This window comes from Gossypium hirsutum, chromosome D06, assembly GCF_007990345.1.
Source record: "Gossypium hirsutum isolate 1008001.06 chromosome D06, Gossypium_hirsutum_v2.1, whole genome shotgun sequence".
NCBI classification, from domain to species: domain Eukaryota; kingdom Viridiplantae; phylum Streptophyta; class Magnoliopsida; order Malvales; family Malvaceae; genus Gossypium; species Gossypium hirsutum.
In genome coordinates this window covers 7,128,348-7,150,193 of record NC_053442.1, presented here as the reverse complement: position 1 = coordinate 7,150,193, position 21,846 = coordinate 7,128,348, and the positions used below count along the sequence as shown (strand labels likewise).

Genomic DNA, 21,846 nt, shown 5'->3' with positions numbered 1-21,846 from the left:
GCACACCCACAATTGTGGGTGAAAACTAAATAGGTTAAAATTTACTATAAGTCCCTGTACTCTTTATAAATTTAAATTTTAGTCCCTATACTTTTATTTCTAAAAATGTAGTCCCTCTACTTTTTATATTTCAGAATTCAGGTCCAGTTGTTAACACGGTTAAAATTATTTTGTTAAATTCTGATTCATTCCAATATCATTCTTAGTTACATTACTATCTAATGAGTAATTTATTATTTCAAAATGTCACACAAACAAATTTAATAATAAAAATTTAACAGTGTTAACAATTGGACTCAAATTTTGATATTTGAAAAGTAGATAGACTAAATTCCTAGAAATAAAATTACATGAATTAAATTCTAAATTTATGAAGAGTATGGGAACTATGACATATTTTAACCAACTAAATAATAAAAATAATGAATTTAAAAGTATTTCTAAATTAAAGAAAAAAATCAAGGTTGTTAGGACTAACTGGGTAGGTTGGTTGGACCAACTGAATCGAGAATTGGTTGGTACACTAGTCCAAAGAAAGAAATTAAACTGATTGATCTATAGATTGATATGGACTAGTTGATCTGGACTAAAAACTAGTTAAATCAGTTTCTTTTTATGAATTTTTAATAATTTATTTAATCAATTTAGACCGACCGGTCGAATTGCTCAAGCCGATTGGATTAGGAACTGATGGCTTGATTGGTCTTGTTACAAAAACATTGAGAATAACGAATTTAAGAATCTTTTAAATTAAATAATATACCTGCTTTTTATAAAAACTTTGATTGAATTGATGTCGTTAATTGGAAACCGATTCAACTAAAAAAATTAAAAACTCATAATTTTTAAAACAACATATTTTATTATAAATATATATATATTAAAACATCAAATAGCTCAAATTACAACGTTAAAATAAATCTTAAGACAATTGAGTAATTAAATTGAAAGAGTAATTGGTTACGTTTTTCTTTTATATATAATTTTTTCGCCGACAACATGAGTGTAAAGTATAATATAATATTTTAGTAGTCGTTAAAAGTATTTTATTTTGCTTTTCTTTTTTCATTTTTCAAATGAGTTTTACTTTATTTAAAAAGAAAAGAAATAGTTAAAAGATTATTGATACAATTTTCATATATTGTTAAATTTGAATTTTTGTATATATAATTTAATATTCGATTAAATCGTAATCTCAAATCAATAAAAGAATTTTAATAAAAAAGTGAAAAATGGAAACATAAATTATTGGCAAAATATTATAAGAAAAAGATGATACATTAATAGGGTCAAATGAGTAATTTAATTTTTTTAAAGAAAAATTGTACAAGTTATATTATTTTTAATTATTTTTAAAAAATTTGGATTAATATTTGATAAATTAAAAATACGATTTTTTAACTCTATGAGTAAAGTTAAAAATTATCAATTTATTTCATTTTTTTATAATTTTTTTTTATTTTTTAATATATTTTACAAAAACGTGTCACCCTCTTCATTCTACTTGTGGAATTTTCAAACTCTAATGAAGGTTTACTATTTTTTAAAGGTAAAATAGATAGTATAACTTTTTATGCTCAAGAGAAATATTTCATTGAAAAAAGAAATATAAAGATTGGACGGAAAACATTAAAAAATAAAATTATAATATTAATTTAAGAAAAAAATAAATGGTATTTTGTCATTTAAGTTTTTATAAATTATCCCGTGATTTAAGGACAACATATATTCTATTTAGAGTAGAGGTGTTCATGAGTTGAGTTTATATATGATATTATTAAACTTTATGCTTATTCATACTAATAGTAAAATATACGTAGACTACCACATGGATTGTAACACCCTTAACCCGAATTCGTCGCCGGAATAGGGCTACGGAATATTACCAGAAATTACAGATCAATTTATCAGACATTTCATATCATATAACATTCATGCCAGAAATCAATCAAAATCAAACGTATTGTCCCTTAAATGAGCTGTAATAACCCGATTTTCGGTGATGTCAGAAAAAGTGGTTCGAGACCACCAAATCCAAAAAATAAGCTCATAAATTTTTATTATTTAATATTTATGAGCCAAATGTGATTTTAAAAAAAAAAGATTTTTGAAATAATAATTTGTGTTTTATAAGGCTTTATTAGGTCAAGTGATTTGGAAAAGAGGTATTGAGATCTCAGTCCTATAAAATGAGCCGTAAATATTCTTATAAATATTTACGGAGCGTCATTAAGGTAGTATTAAAGTTTCGTTAGAAAATTTTAACATTTTGGTAGTTAATTAATTAAAAAGAACTAAATTGAAAAATGTGCAAAACTTGCTAATTAAAGAAATAGTGATTAAATAGCCTAAATAGTAAATAAAGGAGGACTAAAATGGAAATTGGACCCACATGGGATAGTTGAGGCGGCATAAGTATAGAAAAATCAAGAAATTGATGTGAAATAAGGGCAAAATTGTAAATTTTGCCAAATTTAAGTGAAATAAAAGGGAAATTGAAATTGTAGACATTTTCATCATCATTTTTCAGTTCCAAAACAGCCATAGAAGAGGGTTTAAGCTGGTTTTTCAATATTTGATTCATGTAAGTTTAATCCTTGCTTTTTCCTTGAAATTTTTATGTTTTTGGGACTTTTACAATTAGGTCCAACTAACTATTTCATTAGTTTTTTTATTTTGTTGAAAGTTTTGGAAGATACCACTGATAAGTTTATAAGATTTTAGTTATTAGATGATGAAATTGAGATGACGATGGATATTTAAAGGTATTTTATTAAAGGATTTTGGATGAAATCATGATTTAGGGATTAAATTGAAATGTTGTTAAATTCATGGAAATTTTTAAAATTTCATGGAGGTCATGGATTGCTATTAATATATATGAAAATATCTAGGCTTGGAGTAAGGATTAAATTGCATGAATTTCATTTTTCGAGCCTAGGGATGAAATCGTCATTAATTAAAAGTATAGGGGTAAAATGGTAATTTTGCCTAAGATGTGAATTAGATTGAATTAAGTATGAAATTGCATTAAATTGAGTTAAATTTACTAGTATAGATTCGAATAGACCAAATACAGAGCTAGATTGAGGTAAAGGAAAAGTAACGGATTAATAGCATACAAGTTCACGAATATTGTTGAGGTAAGTTCGTGTAACTTAATTGTGTATATTTATATGCTTATATTGAGTGTTGATTATGTAAATTGTGTAAATATCATATATGTTTATGTAATTGATCTCATAACTAAAAATCTCTGATAAATAAATAAGTCTCGTTTGGATAATGAGATCTCATGGATACAGGGTTCTGTTTCCCGAAATGGTAGTGTTCCTGCACATGTTGCGGACGTACTGTGGCTCGAAAGAGCATCCTGTTACAAGCCCTATCAAGCTTCCCGTTATAGTGTTCTTGCGATCTTTCCATTAAATGTTCTTCGGAGCATCCCGATCGGTCGTGACCCTACATGTGTTGTGGGCACACCACAGCTCTTATGAGTGTCTCATTATATGGCTCGTCGTGAGCTTCCCGATTAAAGGCTCTTTGTGAGCTCCCCATTAGTGCTCATTTGAACTTCTCGTTATATGGCTATCCGGTACTTCCCGTTAAATTGCTCTTCGGAGCTACCTATTAATTGCTCTTTAGAGCTACCCATTATAGGCTCTTTGTGAGCTTCCTGTTATATTGCCCGGATAAGCTTCCCGTTACAAGGCTCAATGAGCTTCCCATTATAGTGCTTAAGAGAGAGCTTTTTGTTTAAGTGCTCATAAAAACATTCTCGGATATGAATTGACGAATTTATAATATTGTACACTTCAGGTGTATTACCCAAGTATCCATCGAGATTTCAAATGATTCAATGGGTGAAATTCTGACATGAGAACATGTGAAATCAAAAATGAAACTATTATCTGTATATGCATGAAATACTTGGAAACTCGATACCTGATGAGCTCATCTTTGTTCTTGTTATTCACATGAAATATATGACTAACATTTTTGTTGAGGTTATATGTGTTAGGCTAATTGCAAAATTGCTTTGGATGTATTATGCATGTTTATTACATAAGTAAATGAATGGTAAGATAATTTCTCATTATTCGAACTTACTAAGCATTAAGTGCTTACTCAGTTGTATTTCATCTATTTTATAGTACTCAGAAGCTCGTTGGTTTGAAAGCTTGGCGAAGATCACTCACACTATCCACCGGCTCATTTCGGTACACTTATGAAACTAATTTTGGTTATAATGGCAAGTATAGGTTAACTTGGCCATTGTTGGCATTTTAAATATTTTGGTTGTAGCTAGCCATTGGTATGACTTGTGTTTAGCATATTTTGAAATGTGTATATATATATGGCCTTCATATGTTTGATGTGTGAAATTTAAATGGTTTAATGAAAGTAAGCATATGGATGAATGAATGAATATAGCATAATTGATAAAGTATGCATATATGTAAATTTTATCAATTAGGTAAGATTGAGTATAGGAATACATGTGATGAAATATCATACATAAGACTTGGTTTTGGCTTGGTTTAAATGTCTTGAATTGGTTGGTGAATTTGTTTAAGTGTTTATGTCGGTGGAAGGTGAAATTGGGTGAGGAATAAGGCTTGGAAATAACCTTATTTTGTCCACACGGGCAGAGGCACGGGCGTGTGTCTTAGTCATGTGTGACACACGGCCTGGCACACGGGCGTGTGGCTTTGTCATGTGACCCATGCTAAATGTATTGCAAATTAGAGAGTTACACGGGCTAGGGACACGACCATGTACCCTACTTCAAATACCATACGGCCTAAGACACTGGTGTGTCACTTGGCCGTGTGAGCCACACAGCCTGACCACACAAGCGTGTGACCTTTGCACTTAGGAAAATTTTTAAAGTTTAGCGAAAAATTCTCTGGGTTACCGATTTAGTCTCGACTTGTTTCTAATGTATGTTTTAGGCCTCGAGGGTTCATATAAGGGACAATGTAATTAATTTCTGATATGAATGTTAAGTAATATAAAATATCTGAGTTTGATCCGAAAACTTTGGTAATACTTCTAAACCTTGTTTCGGTGACGGATACGGAATAGGTGTAACAGCCCGATTCTGGGCCTAGTCGGAATAGTGGTTTCGGGACCACAAATCCGACGAGAGAAAATATGGTTATTGTTATATTTTTATGGTCTACAATTTCACGGAAAATTTTCGTAAAAATTTCGTTTGAAAATTTCGACGTTTGGGCACTCAATTTAGTCAAAAGGACTAAATTGTAAATAGTGCAAAAGTTGAGTTCTACATCTTAGAGGTGTCTAATTGTTATGAAATTTTAAATTGGAGGTCTTTATGTGGTAATTAGACCATTAGTTAGTTGATGGACAAAAATAGACATAAGAAATGGGTGAAATAGATTTTTTTAAATGGGGGCATTTTAGTCATTTGGTTATTAAATAGAATTAAATGGGAAAAAGATGGCAAAATATGCTCCTCTTCTTCATGGTGAACGAAATCAGCAAGGGGGAAGCCATATTTAGGGTTTTTAAGCTTTCAAGCTCTATAGTAAGTGATTCCAAGCCCCGTTTTTAATGTTCTTCGTATTTTTGGAGTCCCGGTAACTTGGTTTAGCTTATTCTGCCATTAATTCGTGTTAGGGTTCATATTTGGAAAAATACCCATAGGTGAAATGTGTTTATTTTGCTGTTTTATGGTGGAATATGAAGCTAGAGATTATGTTAAACAACTTTTGCTAAGCAATTTTAAGCGAAAACGGGTAAATAGACATAATCGGTAAAAATAATTAATATTCAAAAGTATGTGTTGGAGTGGGAATTTGATGTTGCCATAGAAGGGAAAAATGTTCATCATGTTATAAAACTTAAGAATAAGTGATGAAGTTTAATTTCCGAGCTTGGGGACAAAAGTGTAATTATGAAAAAGTTTGGGGGCAAAATTATAATTTTTCAAAAAGTTGGGTGGTGGATTATTTTAATAAATGTGAATATTAAACGAGTTAAATTTTCTATTATAGATCAAGAAAGACGTGAAGAGTATATCAAACGGGGAAAAGAAAAGATAGTGGAGTAAAGTGCAAAATTACGATATTTTGCACCGAGGTAAGTAAACACGTGACTTAATGTATTATTTTGATATTATTTGATATATGTTGAGATTTATTTGGAATTAAAATAAATGTTTGGCAATATCCTAAAAATGTTGTTAAATCGGGAAAGGTGATAAAGGGTTGCAATATATGGTTTATGGGTTGAACACTCGGAATAAGCCGGAGTATGTTGTATATAAAAGGGGTTGCTGTGTGCTGATTCCCCGATTCATTGGTGGTGCTATGTGCGTGATCCACCATATCTTTGAAATGTGAAAGGGGGTTGCTATGTGCTGATTCCCCCGAGGGGTTGCTAAGTGCTGATTCCTCGATTTCATTGGTGGTGCTAAGTGCGATATCCACCGTATCTTTGAAATGAAAAGGGGGTTGCTATGTGCTGATTCCCCCGAGGGGTTGCTAAGTGCTGATTCCCCGATTCATTGGTGATGCTAAGTGCGATATCCACCGTATCTTTGAAATGAAAAAGGGGGTTGTTATGTGCTGATTCCCCCGAGGGGTTGCTAAGTGCTGATTCCCCGATTCAGTGGTGGTGCTAAGTGCGGGATCCACCGATAACGGTTAACATTCCGAGTGTTCAACGAAAAAGTGTGGAAGGTGAATATTGCCATATGGTGGAAAATTTTATGGGGTAAATATTGAGTTGAATACTAAATCGACCCATGTATGAGATGGGAGAAAATATCAAAAACGCAAAAGGAACGATTTAATTATAAACTGTGTTGAACAACAGCAATTGGGTAACTTTGAAAAAAATCACCATAAATGGTGGAAAATGAATGGGAAGCTGAATAATATATGAAATTGAAGTTGAATGTATCTATTCTCATATGAAAGAAATAGAATAAGCAAAAGAGTTGTATTTTTGGAGATATCTGAATTTTACTGAAACAGGGCTGGATTGATTTCGAGATCCCTGTTCTAACTTTGGAAAATTACCAAAAATTGTACAAAAATAATTATGGCATGAAATTTATATCCCTGGAATCCTTATTGAGTATATTTTTATTAGAAACAAGCGAAACCATTTTTCAAATTTTGTACAGAGAGTTAAGTGAATTTTAGTGAGGAAGGGTCAGAACCGTTGGGCAGTGAAACAGGGGAAGGTTTAATGAATAAACTGTACTAATTTGCTGGGTAAAAAATTCTGAAATTTTTATGGTGAAATGGTATATGAGTCTAGTTTCAGGAAAAATTTACGGAACTCAATTTGGAGCCCTGTAGCTCCAGATAAAAATAAATTAGCAACTATGATGCAGAAAAACAGCTTGCTGGAAATTGCCTAAACAATAAAGTTATTCATGAATAAGTTTATATTTTGGTGTAGTTATGGGAGTAATTACTTATTTATCATGTGTTTACTTACTAAGCTATATGCTTACTCGATTTTATTTTTCTCTTGATTATAGTGACTTCCAAAAACTCGGAAATTGGAACGAAGTCAGACAATCATCTACACTATCCTTCACATTTAGGGTATTTTACTACTAGTGTTCCGAAATTTTATGGCATGTATAGACGACTTATGTAATGTGGGATCATCATGTAAATATATGTTATGGTTCCCTTTTAAATGTAGTGTTTATTAATAGTTAAACTGTACGTATGTTTATACAAATGAAATTGGCTGGTATATTGGAATGTGTTGTAAATTTGCAGGAGGTTTAAGCAAAAATGAGTAGAAATGCTGTCGAAATTTTTTTTAAAAATTTAGTAATACTTCATACTCTGTTCCGGTAAGGAATAAGGGTAATGGGTGTTACAATAGGGGTGTTACATGAGCCCTCGAGGCACAAAATACATGTTAGAAACAAGTCGAGATTAGATCGAGTACTCAAAGAATTTTTTGGAAAGCATTAAAAATTTTCAAAGCTGCGGGAAACACACAGCTGTGTGGCCAGGCCGTGTGATTCACACGGCCAAGAGACACACCCGTGTATTAGGCCGTGTGGGCATTCGAAATAGGGACACATGGCCTTGTCCCAGCCCCATGTCCATGCCCGTGTAACTCTTTGATTTGGGTCACACGGCCAAACCAGTCGCCCGCGTGCTAGGCCGTGTGAGCATACTGACTTATGCAATTTAAAAGATACAGGGGACACAGGGCTGTGTCACCTGGCCGTGTGTCATACATGGTTGAGACACACGCCCGTGTCTCTGCCCGTGTGGAGAAAAATAGGTAATTTCCAAGCCACATTTCTCACCTAATTTGGTACCAACCTAAACACAACAATTTGCATATCAACAAGTCATAACAAGGCATTCAAATCAAGTTAAAATCAAATCTTAAACATGTATTATCACAACATACAACCAATATGCCCTTAGGCACCTCAAATGACAAATTAATATCATGTCAACCAAGTATCTCAATTTACCTAGATGACCAAATTCATGTATGCATATTCAAACTACATTTTACTTTCTTTCATTTGTAACATATCAATCACACATCAAACATGACAAAGTTACTTATATATATGCATCAAAATATAGGGGTGTGCATTCGGTTAACCGACCCGAAATAGTTATAACCGAATTAACCAATTTTTAACCGTTAACCGAACCGAATTCTTTAAAAAAAATTAACCAAACCGAAATTTTTTCGGTTAATTAGGTTGGTTAACCGAATTAACAGAAAATTGTATGGTTTTTATTTTTGGTTAAAAATTAACCGAACTAACCTAATTAACCGAATTAACCAAATTAACCGAATTACCTGAATTACCCGAATTGAATCATTACATAATTAAAAATATTACATAAGTCTTTGAATCACTACATAATTAAAAACATTACGTAATTCTTGAAATTAGCACATAGTTAAAATGTAAGTCTTTAATATTCTCCATTTATATCCATTTCTTCTCTCCAAAAAATCTCCATTTGCATTAAACCTAAAAAAAAAAAAACATGTGTAATTGGGTAGATACTTAAGAGTTAGACTTTAGTTTTATTTTTATTGGGTTGGTAATTGGGTAGACTTTAGTTTTAGTTTTATTGGGTTGGGTAATTAGGTAGACTTTAGTTTTAGTTTTATTGGGTTGGGTAATTAGGTTGGGTAATTGGGTTTGGTTGGACAATTTTATTTATTAATTTTTTCGGTTAACTGAAAAAATTCGGTTAACCGACCGGTTTCGAACCGAATTAACTGTTAATCAAAAAATCATAAAAAAATTAACCGACCCCCGACCGAAAAAATTCGGTTAACCGACCAATTAACCGAATTCGGTTGGTTAACCGAATTTTTTCGATTTTACCCGAATTATGCACACCCCTATCAAAATATACCAAACACAAGCCATTCCAAATGGCTAGCCTCAACAAAACATTATATACCAACACTGGTCAAAATAACCTATACATGCCATTATAACCAGAATTAACTTACTAAAAGTACCAAAAGGACCGATGAATAGTGTGATATAGCTCCGTCAAGCTTTCAACCCACTTGAGCTTCTGAATCACTATAAAACACAGATAATAACACAGAGTAAGCATTTAAGCTTAGTAAGTTCGTATAACATGAAATTTAACTTACCATTTAATCTCATTTGAGGTAAGCATACAAAACATATTCCAACCAACTTGGCCAAAAGCCTAAGCACATATCCTTAACATGTTAGCCATGTAAAACACATATAATAACCAATAAACATGAACATAACCACTAAGCAAGTTTCATATACATGTATCATCTATTTCCATGTATTTCATATATATTCATGTATTGGTTCATATCGAACTCATATTGTCTTATAACAGAACATTTCCCGTTGAACCGTTTAAAATATCGTTGGATACACGGGTTGTACACACGAGGTGTAAACAGTAAGTTCTTTCGAGCTGAATAACGAGAAGCTCATGCGAGCTAAATAACGGGAAGCTCATGCGAGCTGAGTATCAGAAAGCTCATGCGAGCTGTTGATTAAATGCTAAAGTTGCATATTTTAAGTAACTAAATTGGTTAATTTATGAGAATGCACCACTAATTTTGCCATATTTATTGAATTTTGTTCAGGAATGTAATTTGGGGCTAAATAGAAGAAAAAGGAAACGATTGGGCCAAATTAAAGAAAGAAGCAAAGAAGGAGGGCCAAAGTAGAATTTTTCTAATATTAATTAGCTGAAAATTTTGTTGACTTAGTGGGGGAGATTATTTTGGGATTTATTTTATTATGGGATATTTTTTTCCTTAATTTCCTATAACTAGTTGGCTCCTAATTTAGTAAATCCACTAGTATAAATAGAGCTTGTATTGTTCATTTATTCATCAATCAAAAATATTAAGCTTTTACCTGTCAATTCTCTCCTTTCTCACGTAGCCTTTGTTGTTTCTTTAGTTTGTTTTCCTTCAATTTATTAGTTCCAGTAGCCTACCATCCATTTCACCTTTATTTTCAACTTTTCACAAATTTGTTTATTGTCTTTAGTTTCTTTAACTTTCAATTCCTAAAACTTGTTACTACTTACCATTTACAACTCCTTTTTCAACCACCGCACTTTAATATATTTTTTTCACCCCCCATACTCAATCACACCACCCATCTTTTCACCATTTCTACCTTATTTAATTTATCAAATACCAACATGCCCCAAACCTTAGCCAACTAAACCCATTTTCAGCTTTAGGCTGAAATTAGCCTCGGCAAAACCCGTGAGTTACGAACCCGAGCCATTTAACTCCTAAAATTTCAGTACTTATTACTTATCCGGATTAAGAGTATGATTTTGTCAACTCATAAATTCAGATCAACACTAAGTCAAAAAAGACGTCGTTTGATTTAGTGTGGTTAGACGTACAGTTGGAATTCCGAAAGGAACGTTTCTAATCGGTTTTCTGTGAACACATTGGCGTGCCAAGTGGAGATTGTTGTTTGGTTCCGTCAAGGGAAGTAGTAACCGGATTTAAATGTCTCACGCGGTTGAGGGCATTGGTTCGAGCTAGGCTCTTCTAGAACGCAAAGCTGCCGGAGTTCTAAATCACGAACGTTTCGTGGTTGTTCGATCGGTAAGAATTAGTTATTGGACGTTCCATAACTAATTTACACAAGGAAGAGTTGGTGTCCGAGTCGTCCTTGGTAGCTATAACTAGCTTATTGGAAAAGAGGAGTTCATTCAATTTCGAGGATCGGTTCAAAGACGAGGAAAATTCGCGCCTAAAGCTGAGCTCATTCTAATTAATTTTTAGTAATATTTATTTCACAGTTTTTATTATTCTATTTTCAATTTTTATTTTTGACGTTATTTTTCTGTTAATTTCAGGTTTTCAAATTTTTTATCCCCCCAAACGTCTTGGGCACGACAGCTGCCCCGACATAAATCTGGTCAAGCGAGCAACAATTTTACAGTAAACTAGTATCTGAGGGATCGACCCTACTCCCTATACTGCATAATTTGCAACTTAAGGCGTAGGTTTATATTGGTGGATTCGACTCCCATCAGCTGTGGTGTGTCCGCAACAGATGCAGGACCCCAACCAAATCGATAACCCTAATGACATGTCATTTGTATCCTATGAATTTCATAAGGTTCAAACGGGATTCAGCAATTGTTGTATATACAACCGGTATTTATTCATGGCAATTGTACAATTCACAAACAATAATTCAATTTAACACATATTAATGTACAATTTAATTACACGAACTTACCTCGACAATTGTATGTACGAAGACGACTAATCCGATATTTCTCCTTTGCCTCGATCTAACTCTGTACTTGGTCTAACCGGATCTATACAAATGAATTTAACTCAATTCAATATAATTCATATTCAATTTAGTCTAGCACATATTTTTGGAAAATTACTATTTTACCCCTATACTTTTAATTTATTACAATTTAGTGCCTAGGCTCGAAAAATGACTTTCATACAATTTAATCCTTACTCAAGCGTAGTCTATTTTTATACATATTAATAGCAGCCCACATAATTCAAAATTTCACAAATTTACCATAAATTTATCATCTTTTCAATTTAATCCCTAATTGATAATTTCATCAAAATTATCTTTACAAAAGTTGTTTATCTAACAACAACCTTTCATTTTATATCATAAAACTTCATAATTTAAACATACTCATCAATGGAAAAACTTTAATACATTAATAATTTTGCAAATTAATCCCCGAGTTAGCTAGATTAAGCTACTACGATCTCAGAAATATAAAAATTATTAAAAACGAGACAATGATACATACCGAATTGAGCAAAACAAGCTTGCTAATATCTCAAGCTTCCATGGCTAGGTTTTTTTTTAATTTGGTGGTAGGTGATGATAATAGATTTTTATTTTATTTAATATCACTTTAATCATTAATTTCCAAAATTACCCTTAATAATTCATTAAATTTCCAATGATGACTATTCATGCTTAACCACTAAGCATTTTAATGGTCTATTTACTATATAAGGACCTAAAATTTAAAATTCTATAGCTATTTAATACATTTAGCTATTAGAACTCAACTTTTACACTTAATGCAATTTAGTCCTTTTCATCAAATTAGGTATGTAAACGATAAAATTTCTTAACAAAATTTTTGTACTATATTTCTATCATATAGTAGACCATATAATAATAAAAATAAATTTTTTTCAACTTCGGATTTGTGGTCCCAAAACCACTGTTCCAATTTCATTGAAAACAGGTTGTTACATGGACTATTACGTCAATACTATTAAAAAATTAAAATTTAGTCAACTTTTCCATAAAAAAATGCAATCTAACTAAAATTTGAAAGTTGAATGTCGAAGTGATTCAAAAAAGAATATTAAAGCTAAATTAACAAAATGCGTAAGCATTAAAGGGGTAAATTTGTCTTTATGCCTATGCAAAATTGTTAGTTGAAAATTTAAATTATTGAATACAAGAAAATTGGGAGGACCAAAATGTTAAGAACCATTTTGTAACAAATCAAATTTTAAAGCTAACATTTTGGTTATTAAGCCGCTAACTATAGTAAACGATATAACAATAAGGTAACCAAAATGTTAGCTACCATTTACTAATAAATTAAAATTCAATGACCAAAACATAATTTAAAACATGCATAAATAACTATTTTTGCAGTTTACACATATAAATCAATATTGGAAAAAATTGGTTAAAATATGCCATAAGTTCCCGTACTCTTTGTAAATTTTGAGTTCAGTCCCTACACTTTTATTTTTAGAAATTTAGTCTTTTACGTTTTAGATTTCAATATACAAATTCAATCGTTAACCCTGTTAAAATTATTTTGTTAAATTTAAGTTCATTACAATGCAAAATTTTATTACATGGCTACCAGTTTAATATTATTTTTTATTTCAAAATGTTACACCAACAAATTTAATAAAAAAAACTAACAATGTTAATAATTGAACATGAATTTTGAAATCTAAAAAGTAAAAGAGTAAATTTCTGAATATAAAGTATAGGGACGAAATATAAAATTTCTGAAGAGTATAGGAGTGTAAGACAATTTTAACCAAAAAAAATTATATAAGGAGAAGGCCACATGACACGAGTCAGGACTTACGTCGGTGTCCCAAAATCTCCGCTCAATTGTTTTCTCCGTTTGGGATATTTACATCTTTGATTGATTTTCCCTTCTAAAGCCACACCCTCCGATCCCATGTATACTCGTTGCAATTTTTAAGCTTCTAATTCCAAACTTTAGGATTTCAGATCTCGATTTGAAGTAAGAATCTACGTTCGTTTCCCTGTATTTTTAAGGATCTACGTTCGTTTCCCTGTATTTTTTCCCTAATTCAAACAAAATCGAGGAAATTCAAATTTTAGGCCTTTCAGTTTTAATCAAATGTTTGGTTAGGTATTTTGGGATTTCAATTTGAAGATCGAGAGGGTTTTTTTTCTTCTCAAAATGCCTGTGAAATTGGCGCAATCGTCATTTAGGGATCGGACACAAGAATTTCAAAGCGTAGCGGAGAGGTTAAGGAAGTCGTTTTCGTCTGGGCCGGGTCAAAATGGACCGAGTAGCAGTACGTCTAGAGCTGAGGAACAGAGATCTGTGGTTGCTCATCAATCGGAGTTTAATAGGAGGGCTTCTAAGATTGGATTTGGGATTCATCAGACCTCGCAGAAGCTATCAAAGTTAGCAAAATGTAAGCATTTACACCTGTTTCGTTTACATTATAATTTTTGTTGTTTGTATTTAAATGAAAGATTTGCACAAAAATTTATGGAGGTTTGTATCATATAGTTTCTAGAAAGATGAATTATTTAAAACCTGAAATTTATCTGCGCAGGGCGTATTGCTTAGAGTTTAAGAGCTTCTAAGCGGAGCTGTACTCAATGGAATGTAATTTTAGTTGACTATTAGTTCTTCATGTAAGCCTATTATAATTAGAATGAATGTCCTAATTTTTTTATTCTTCTTCTTCCTCTACTTCTGAATTTAATTCTTTGTGTTTTTATTTTTTCGTCGCCTTCTTATTTTTCTGATTTTGCTTTGAAATTCGGTCTCTGATTGCACAACTAGAGGAGACGACAAACAGACTTGATATTGTAGTTACTACGGTCCAATATATATATGGTGTAAAAATTAAGAAGAGGAAATCTATATTTTGCTTGCCTTGCAGTGGCCAAGAGAACTTCAGTTTTTGATGACCCCACCATGGAAATCCAAGAGCTCACTGCAGCTATCAAGCAGGATATCACTGCACTTAATTCTGCCGTTGTAGACCTTCAGCTTTTCTGCAATTCTAGAAATGAAGGTGGTGTCTCCAGTGACACGTCTAGTCATTCAACCACAGTTGTAGATGACTTGAAGAATCGCTTGATGAGCACCACGAAAGAGTTCAAAGATGTTCTCACCATGCGAACAGAGGTAAGGCCAAGTTTTTCAGTCTATTTACTTAGATATTTTTCTAGTATTCCTTGTCATTATGTACTTGGTAATTCATTCCCTTGACAATTGGTGGTAATTGATTTGCCTTGTACAGAATTTAAAGGTTCATGAGAATAGAAGACAGTTATTTTCTTCCAATGCTACAAAGGATTCTCCAAATCCTTTTGTACAGCAGCGTCCCCTGGCTGTCAAATCAGCGGCTGGAGCTGCAAACAACCTTCCTAAGTGGGCTAATGGGTCTGCATCTTCATCTCAGTTGTTTCCCAGGTAACAGCTTATTAGATTGTATTAGATGTATCGCAGTAATATACCTATGACTTCCTGCTTCAATTTTTTTTATATATGGTGACTCGTTAACTGGAGAAAATAAATTTGCACTTAGAAGACTTGAATTTCTTTAGGAGCTTCCAAGTCCATTTATTGACAATTTGTTACTGAATGCTAACGAAACATTTCTTAACACTGCTTTTGTACATTTTTAGCAGTTTGTAACAATTGCATCTTGTCATTCCTTTGTCCTGAATGGTCACAAATTTCTATTTTCATTTGTTGTTTGCAGTGCACCCATATGTTTGAGATTTTGCATTGGCTTGCTTTTTTTTTTCCCCAAAATATTTAATTTCTTTTTGCAACTTCTTTGCGATAAACTATTATTGGTTGCTGCTGTATTAATGTAGCGGGTTTTAACTTCTTATATGAACTATATCAATTTGGAATGCTGCACACTGGTGAAACTTCATTGCTGTGTGCATTTGCCTCTTTTCTATCTTCTTCTTCCTCCTTTTTATTTTTGATGAAGTCATTCCTGGTTCTTAATTATACAGAAAGCAGACGGATGGGGAAAGTCAGCCATTGCTCCAGCATCAACAGCAGCAGCAGCAACAAATGGTTCCATTGCAGGACAGTTACATGCAGAGCAGAGCTGAAGCTCTTCAGAACGTAGAATCCACTATTCACGAGCTTGGCACCATCTTCAACCAGCTAGCTACTCTGGTTTCTCAGCAAGGAGAGCTAGCTATCAGGTTTTATTCATTTACTTTTTTGAAGTAAATTCACTTGACAATGGCTTACATTAGAATTCATTTTAGTTGCTGATGTATGACTTGATTTATAAGGTGTTTTATATCCTAGTATGTCTGTAGTATTATAATAATTGTTGTTCAGTTTATACTGTGTGGAAATCCTAACATGTATATGGTCGTTGGATTTGATGAAGCTAAATATTTGACTTGCAAACAAAGTTTGAGCAAATAGTTTCTCGATTCTGTTTAAAACTTTGAGGGTTGAAGTTTTGCAGAGTTTCTTGTAATTGCTTGATTGCGCTAGAAACAATGATAGAATTAAATAATCAATGATAGATTATGTTTGCTGTCATCCTGGTGTTTGATTTTATATCGAAGCATCAGTGTAATTGTTCTTACCCTGGTTTAAGTTTGCAGTCATAGATATTGTGTTCTCCTAAATAAATGACTGGTTCTACAGGATATCCTTTCTATTTTGTGGTTATTTGGTCCTCAGCATGCATCATGATTTGGTACTTGGAAGAATTTGAGATGTCATTCATTTGTTAAAGTAAACAATTTTGTGATGTGTCTGTGTCTGTGTGCGGTGAAGTTTGACATGGAACATCTTAAGGATCCTGTTTTTAGCTAGTATAAATACCATGTCTAAACCCAACATTGACAACAAGAAGAGATGCTTGTATTGTTTGGTGGGCTATCAACTTAGTTCTTATGGGCACTCTTATTCAGATTTAGCGATCTTCACATGAGAATATACGAGTGTGCAAACTAGATAGATTCATTGATAAAAGCCATCCATTTGTAGTAAGTAGCAACTGTTAAAAGTTAGAAATAATTTCCAATTATCTAGAGTAGTTTCAGTTGTATATCGCAGTCTGTTTTCTTTTGACCGATTTATGAACAACCGACTATGATGTTCCCTTTTTAGGATCGACGAGAACATGGATGACACGTTAGCAAATGTGGAAGGAGCACAGGGAGCTTTGCTTAAGTACCTAAACAGCATATCATCTAACAGGTGGCTAATGATCAAAATATTTTTTGTATTGATTGTTTTCCTTATGGTTTTCCTATTCTTTGTAGCATAGTCAATAAAGTAAGATGGCTGGTTAGAAAGATAAAAAAAAAAAAAGAGGGAGAGGAGAGAAGAAGATCCTTTTCTTAGCCTTCTATTCTTTTCATATATTGCATCATTTTTCCCTTTTACTTTAAAGTCACCATCCAGTCCTGCAGAATTGTAACTTTTTGTTTACCATGATGTGTATGTATGTATGTATCGGTACATGTAAATTGCACAAGGTATTGGGAAAATGGCTGAATTATTCCTTTTTACTGTGGGTGTTATTTGACAGAATGTCTCCCAATGTGCCACTCTTTTCAATAATATCCACTTTTAGAGGTTCATTTTAATTGCTTTATGATGATGTATGTTGCAACTAACAAAGTAAGAAATGTGGCTTTGCTCGACTTTGTTTAGACTTGGTCACATTGGATTTGTTCGACTTTGTGATTTCGTTGTTTCACCTTATTTGCTTTGCTCGGAAAGGAAATTATAAAGATGAAAAATCGAAAAAAAATATATTTTTCATTGGAAAAAGAATTTCTTTGTATAGTTAAAAAATTAAATGAATTAGAACTTTTAAAAACTGCTTAATTTTGAATTAATTTATGGTTTTCATTTTTTTTTTATCAATTACATTCAAAATTTATTCTTCTACTTCTCTTTTTTCTGGACTCATTTTTCACATTTCACTTGGGTCTGGGCATGCATCTGTTAAGTGACTAGGACTAGCATAAATATAACAAACTTTGGCTTGTGGTGTATTACATGACACAATATGTTGAATAAATTTAGTAATGCTTTTGATCTTATCTTTTAGGAAATAATTATGTAGCTCATGTAATCTCCGCCAAGAATTTGAGTCGAGTTTGAATTATTGATAATTTTGATACAAGACTTACAATTACTTATAATTCCTTTTAATTCTTAAATAGAAAAATAAAATATGTTCGAATTTATGTTCTCTTGCATTAATTGTTGCCAATGCAACCATAATAGAGATAAGATCTTATGCAGCTTGAGGAATGTCATGTTTTTGAAACTTTTTTTCTATATTCGTATAATGATTCTGTCTCTTCTTGCTCGATCTAAGATATTTGCCTTCAAATCTTGACGGCTTTGGATGATAAGAAGAATCTATCAACGAACATACATAAGTAGTTATTGAACTTGGTAGCGAGTAAAATAATCATTCTTTTGCTGAATTAGGTAAAGAGAAAAGGAAAGGTCGAAGGTTAATATGCTCCTTGGTTATATCATTTGCCGTTCCATATTATATGGAATTCCTTGAGGTGTTTGTGATGGTTCTCAATTTCTAAGTTGCAAAATGTAGGAAATAGGTGAATCAAATCTAATTGTAACTTAAGAGGCATTTCTAAATTTGGATAAGTGATGCAAGGTGTAATTAGGGGTGTTCAAATTTTGGTTAAAACTGAATTAATCGACTAAATTGATCTAATTCGGTTAATCAGGGTTAATCTAGTTTAGTTGGAGGTTGGTTAAAGGGTTTTTGAAATTTCGGTTAACGGTTAATTCTGTTCGAAATCGGATAATTAACTGAACTTAATAAATACTATTATATATTATATGCATTAGACTATTACTAATTCGGTTAATTAGGCCAAATGAACATTATCAATTTATTTATCTTTGATATGTTTTATATTTGTTTTAACAAACAGAAACAAAACATATAAATTTCGGTTAATTTGATTAATCAGCCGAATTAACCAAAATATTTCTGTTTGATTAATTTTTTTGAAAAAATTTTAGTTCGGTTAACGGTTAAATGATTAAAAAGTTTAGTTAATTTGATTAATACTAGTTCGATTCGATTAACCGTTTTAGCACTCTTAAATACAATGTAAATTCTCTTAGCGTACAATTATTTTTAATCTTGGTCTCAAGCCTCTCCGCATTATTGGTATTGACCTCCTGTTTAGGCTGCGAAGAAGAGGAAGATTCGATAATTCAATAGGTTGCTTGTTTTGTAGGTTCGCTTCTTCTTTTTTAAGGCACGAGCTATTTTCTTGATTCCTGGATTGAACTCAAATGTATCCATACATTCAAATCTGGTCATTAAAAGAAATGAACTTTAGTTGGTTCCATTTTCTAACAACAGTGCTAAAAATTTGATGGCTTTGACTCACCAATTTTAATTTTCTATGTCTAATAATAAAATAAAATTACAGATAGAAGTGTAGGACGAAACTCACAGAAATCAAATAAAAAGAATTGAGTGTGATCAAGATCAAATAAACTAAGAGGTAATAAACAAGAAAAATTTTAATTATTCTGAAAATAAAATAATAAATATAAACAATAGAAAACAATATATTAAATAGAAAATCAAAATAGTAAATAAGTAACTAATAAGATCAAAATTTGGCCATTGCTCGGCCTATCCAATGCCAAAAAAAAAATATCCTTCCATAAAAAAATCACAACCAACATCATAAAAAGCAACCCAAAAACTATTAAGCCATAAAAATCAAAATATCCACAAATCAATTTTCAACAAACTAAGCATATTTCTATAATAATAATAATAATAATAATTTACAATCCGTAAAAAATCATATATGTTAAAAGGTGAGATTTTAAATAATATAATGAAACAAAATAAACATATACCAAAGTTAAAAACCAATATGAATATTTTCAACGATACACAAAATCAAAATCTTATTTGGAAAAATAAATTTAAATAATGATCTACTCCAATTGTAGCGTTTCATAATTGTAGAATTTATATACCTAAAGAACTTTCAATAGATTATTCATGTTTGTTTTTACTGTTTATATCTAGGGTTTGTGACTATACCTCCTAACAATGTCGTCTTCAAAATTTGAATCTAGGTCTACCATTACACCCAATTACTTGTTGGTAATCTCTTTTATTTAAAATTTCATTTTAATTCGACATCACACTTTTAGTTACCAAAAATATATAATTTCGTTTAATTTGTTATAAATTTAACAACTAATTTATATGTAAAAAAAATTATTGAATATTCTAACATAAAATATTTGTGCTAAGTTTTAATTTTATAATTTTCCCCCTTTTATTTGAATCGAGGGTGATATTTAATTCGAATAGAATTGATTTTAAATCGTAAAGTGTAAGATGAAATTTGTGATTAATAAATTAATGAAGGAGATGCAATTTCAATAATCTAACTTTTATATTAAAAATATTATTTTAATAAATATATACATCCAAATTATAATAAACATCTAAATAAATTATTGTTTAATATGATTGTAATTATATAAAAAAGATGGAAGCTCTAGATTCGCGGGTAAAAATATTGGAATAAAATTTAGGGATAAATTTTAAAATTATACATCAAATTTAATTTAATGTGTAATTTGATATATTAACTTTGATTTCTGTAATTATACATTTTTTTGTGGTTTAGATGTATATATGAAAATTTAATTTTGATTCAATTATACATATTTATAAAGATAAATACATCAATTTATTTTTATATTATATAAACATAATTATATGTGTATGTAATATATAAACATAAAATGATATTTATACTAATAATTATGTTAATTTATAAGAATTAAATTAAATCAAAATTTTATATATAAAATTACATAAAATCAAAATTTATATATAATTTCGATGTTGATTTTGTTTGATGGAATTTCTCAATAGATTCCTTCTTCTTCTTGTCATATCTTTCTCTTCCTGCCCAAGCCCCTCTCTTTATTTTGGAATCTTTTCTTTTCTTTTTCCCTTCTTTTTAAGTAAAAAACAATTTGAAAATATTTTAATGTTTACTTGGAATAAAAACTTATTATGGTTTAAAAAGTATATATTTTAATCTCTGGGTATTAATTTCATCGAGATCCTCATTTTAAATTAGTTCTTAAATTTTAAGACATTTTAATTATTTTCTTAAACTATTGATGTTATATCATCATATCCTTTCATCATTAAAACATTGAATTAAACTATTAAATGACATGTAAAATATTATGTGACATAATTTAAAATAAAAAATTTAAAGAAAATTTAATATTGTAAAAATAGATGCCTTAAAAGTCTTGATTTTAAGGACATGATTTTACGTATCTTTTAATGATTAAATTAATAGTTCCAATAATGGAAGGACTTGATCGACATATCATCAACAAAATATGTAATTAGAATGTTTTGAAATTTGAGGACCATTTTAGAATGAGGGTCATAATTTAGAGATGATTGATGCAATTAACTCAATTTCATTAATTTACTTTATAAAACTGTGAAGATAATTAAATTGTAAAAATTTGATATATTGTTATTGTAAGACCCATTTTCTGCCCGGCCCACTAGCAAAACCAACCAACCCAAAAATAAATAAAAAATTACAGTCCATCAGAACCCACAAGCCCAAATTACAATACCAGCCCACTACCCAAAATTAACCCTAAACCCAAATGGCGCAAATTACACCAGCTTTCAAACACAAAGAGAAACCCTAGCCGCATGTTGCTGCTGCCACCTTCTGCACACGCCCACCACCGCACACCGCTGCCACTCGCCAATCACCAACCTCCTGACACCTGCAAACCAAGACTACACGCAACAGCAGAACAAACCAAACAACAAAACGACAAAGAAAATAGAAATCAAAGGGTTGTAACGTGGCTATAAAGGCCAAGATGCTATCGTTGTAGTTTTTTTTTTTTACGAACACACATATATTGGAATAAAAAACAGAAAACAAGATTAGAAAATGTTGAATTGAATTGCTTTCTCTTCATTTTTCTTTATTTTTTGCGTATTTAT

General features: G+C 31.3%; 1 protein-coding gene across 2 annotated transcripts; it reads left to right on the top strand.

Moving 5' to 3' along the window:
• The first annotated feature begins 13,631 nt into the window (after positions 1-13,631).
• Positions 13,632-17,398, top strand: LOC107901379 (syntaxin-32). 2 transcript variants are annotated; one of them, XM_016827361.2, is made up of 6 exons: positions 13,632-13,802; positions 13,935-14,226; positions 14,704-14,951; positions 15,067-15,239; positions 15,797-15,994; positions 16,923-17,398. In XM_016827361.2, the coding sequence occupies exons 2-6, from the start codon at positions 13,986-13,988 to the stop codon at positions 17,080-17,082; spliced, it is 1,020 nt and encodes a 339-aa protein (XP_016682850.2). In that variant the 5' UTR covers positions 13,632-13,802; positions 13,935-13,985; the 3' UTR covers positions 17,083-17,398. The 2 variants fall into 2 exon arrangements, with proteins under 2 accessions (XP_016682850.2, XP_016682849.2); XM_016827360.2 differs by having other exon boundaries at positions 13,632-14,226.
• The last annotated feature ends 4,448 nt before the right edge of the window (positions 17,399-21,846 follow it).

Excerpts from the sequence above, each read along its gene's own strand:
- LOC107901379 (XM_016827361.2), top strand. The coding sequence starts at position 13,986 with ATGCCTGTGAAATTGGCGCAATCGTCATTTAGGGATCGGACACAAGAA. Across the intron at positions 14,952-15,066 it reads TTCTCACCATGCGAACAGAG|AATTTAAAGGTTCATGAGAA; the intron begins GTAAGGCCAAGT and ends TGCCTTGTACAG. Across the intron at positions 15,240-15,796 it reads TCATCTCAGTTGTTTCCCAG|AAAGCAGACGGATGGGGAAA; the intron begins GTAACAGCTTAT and ends TTAATTATACAG.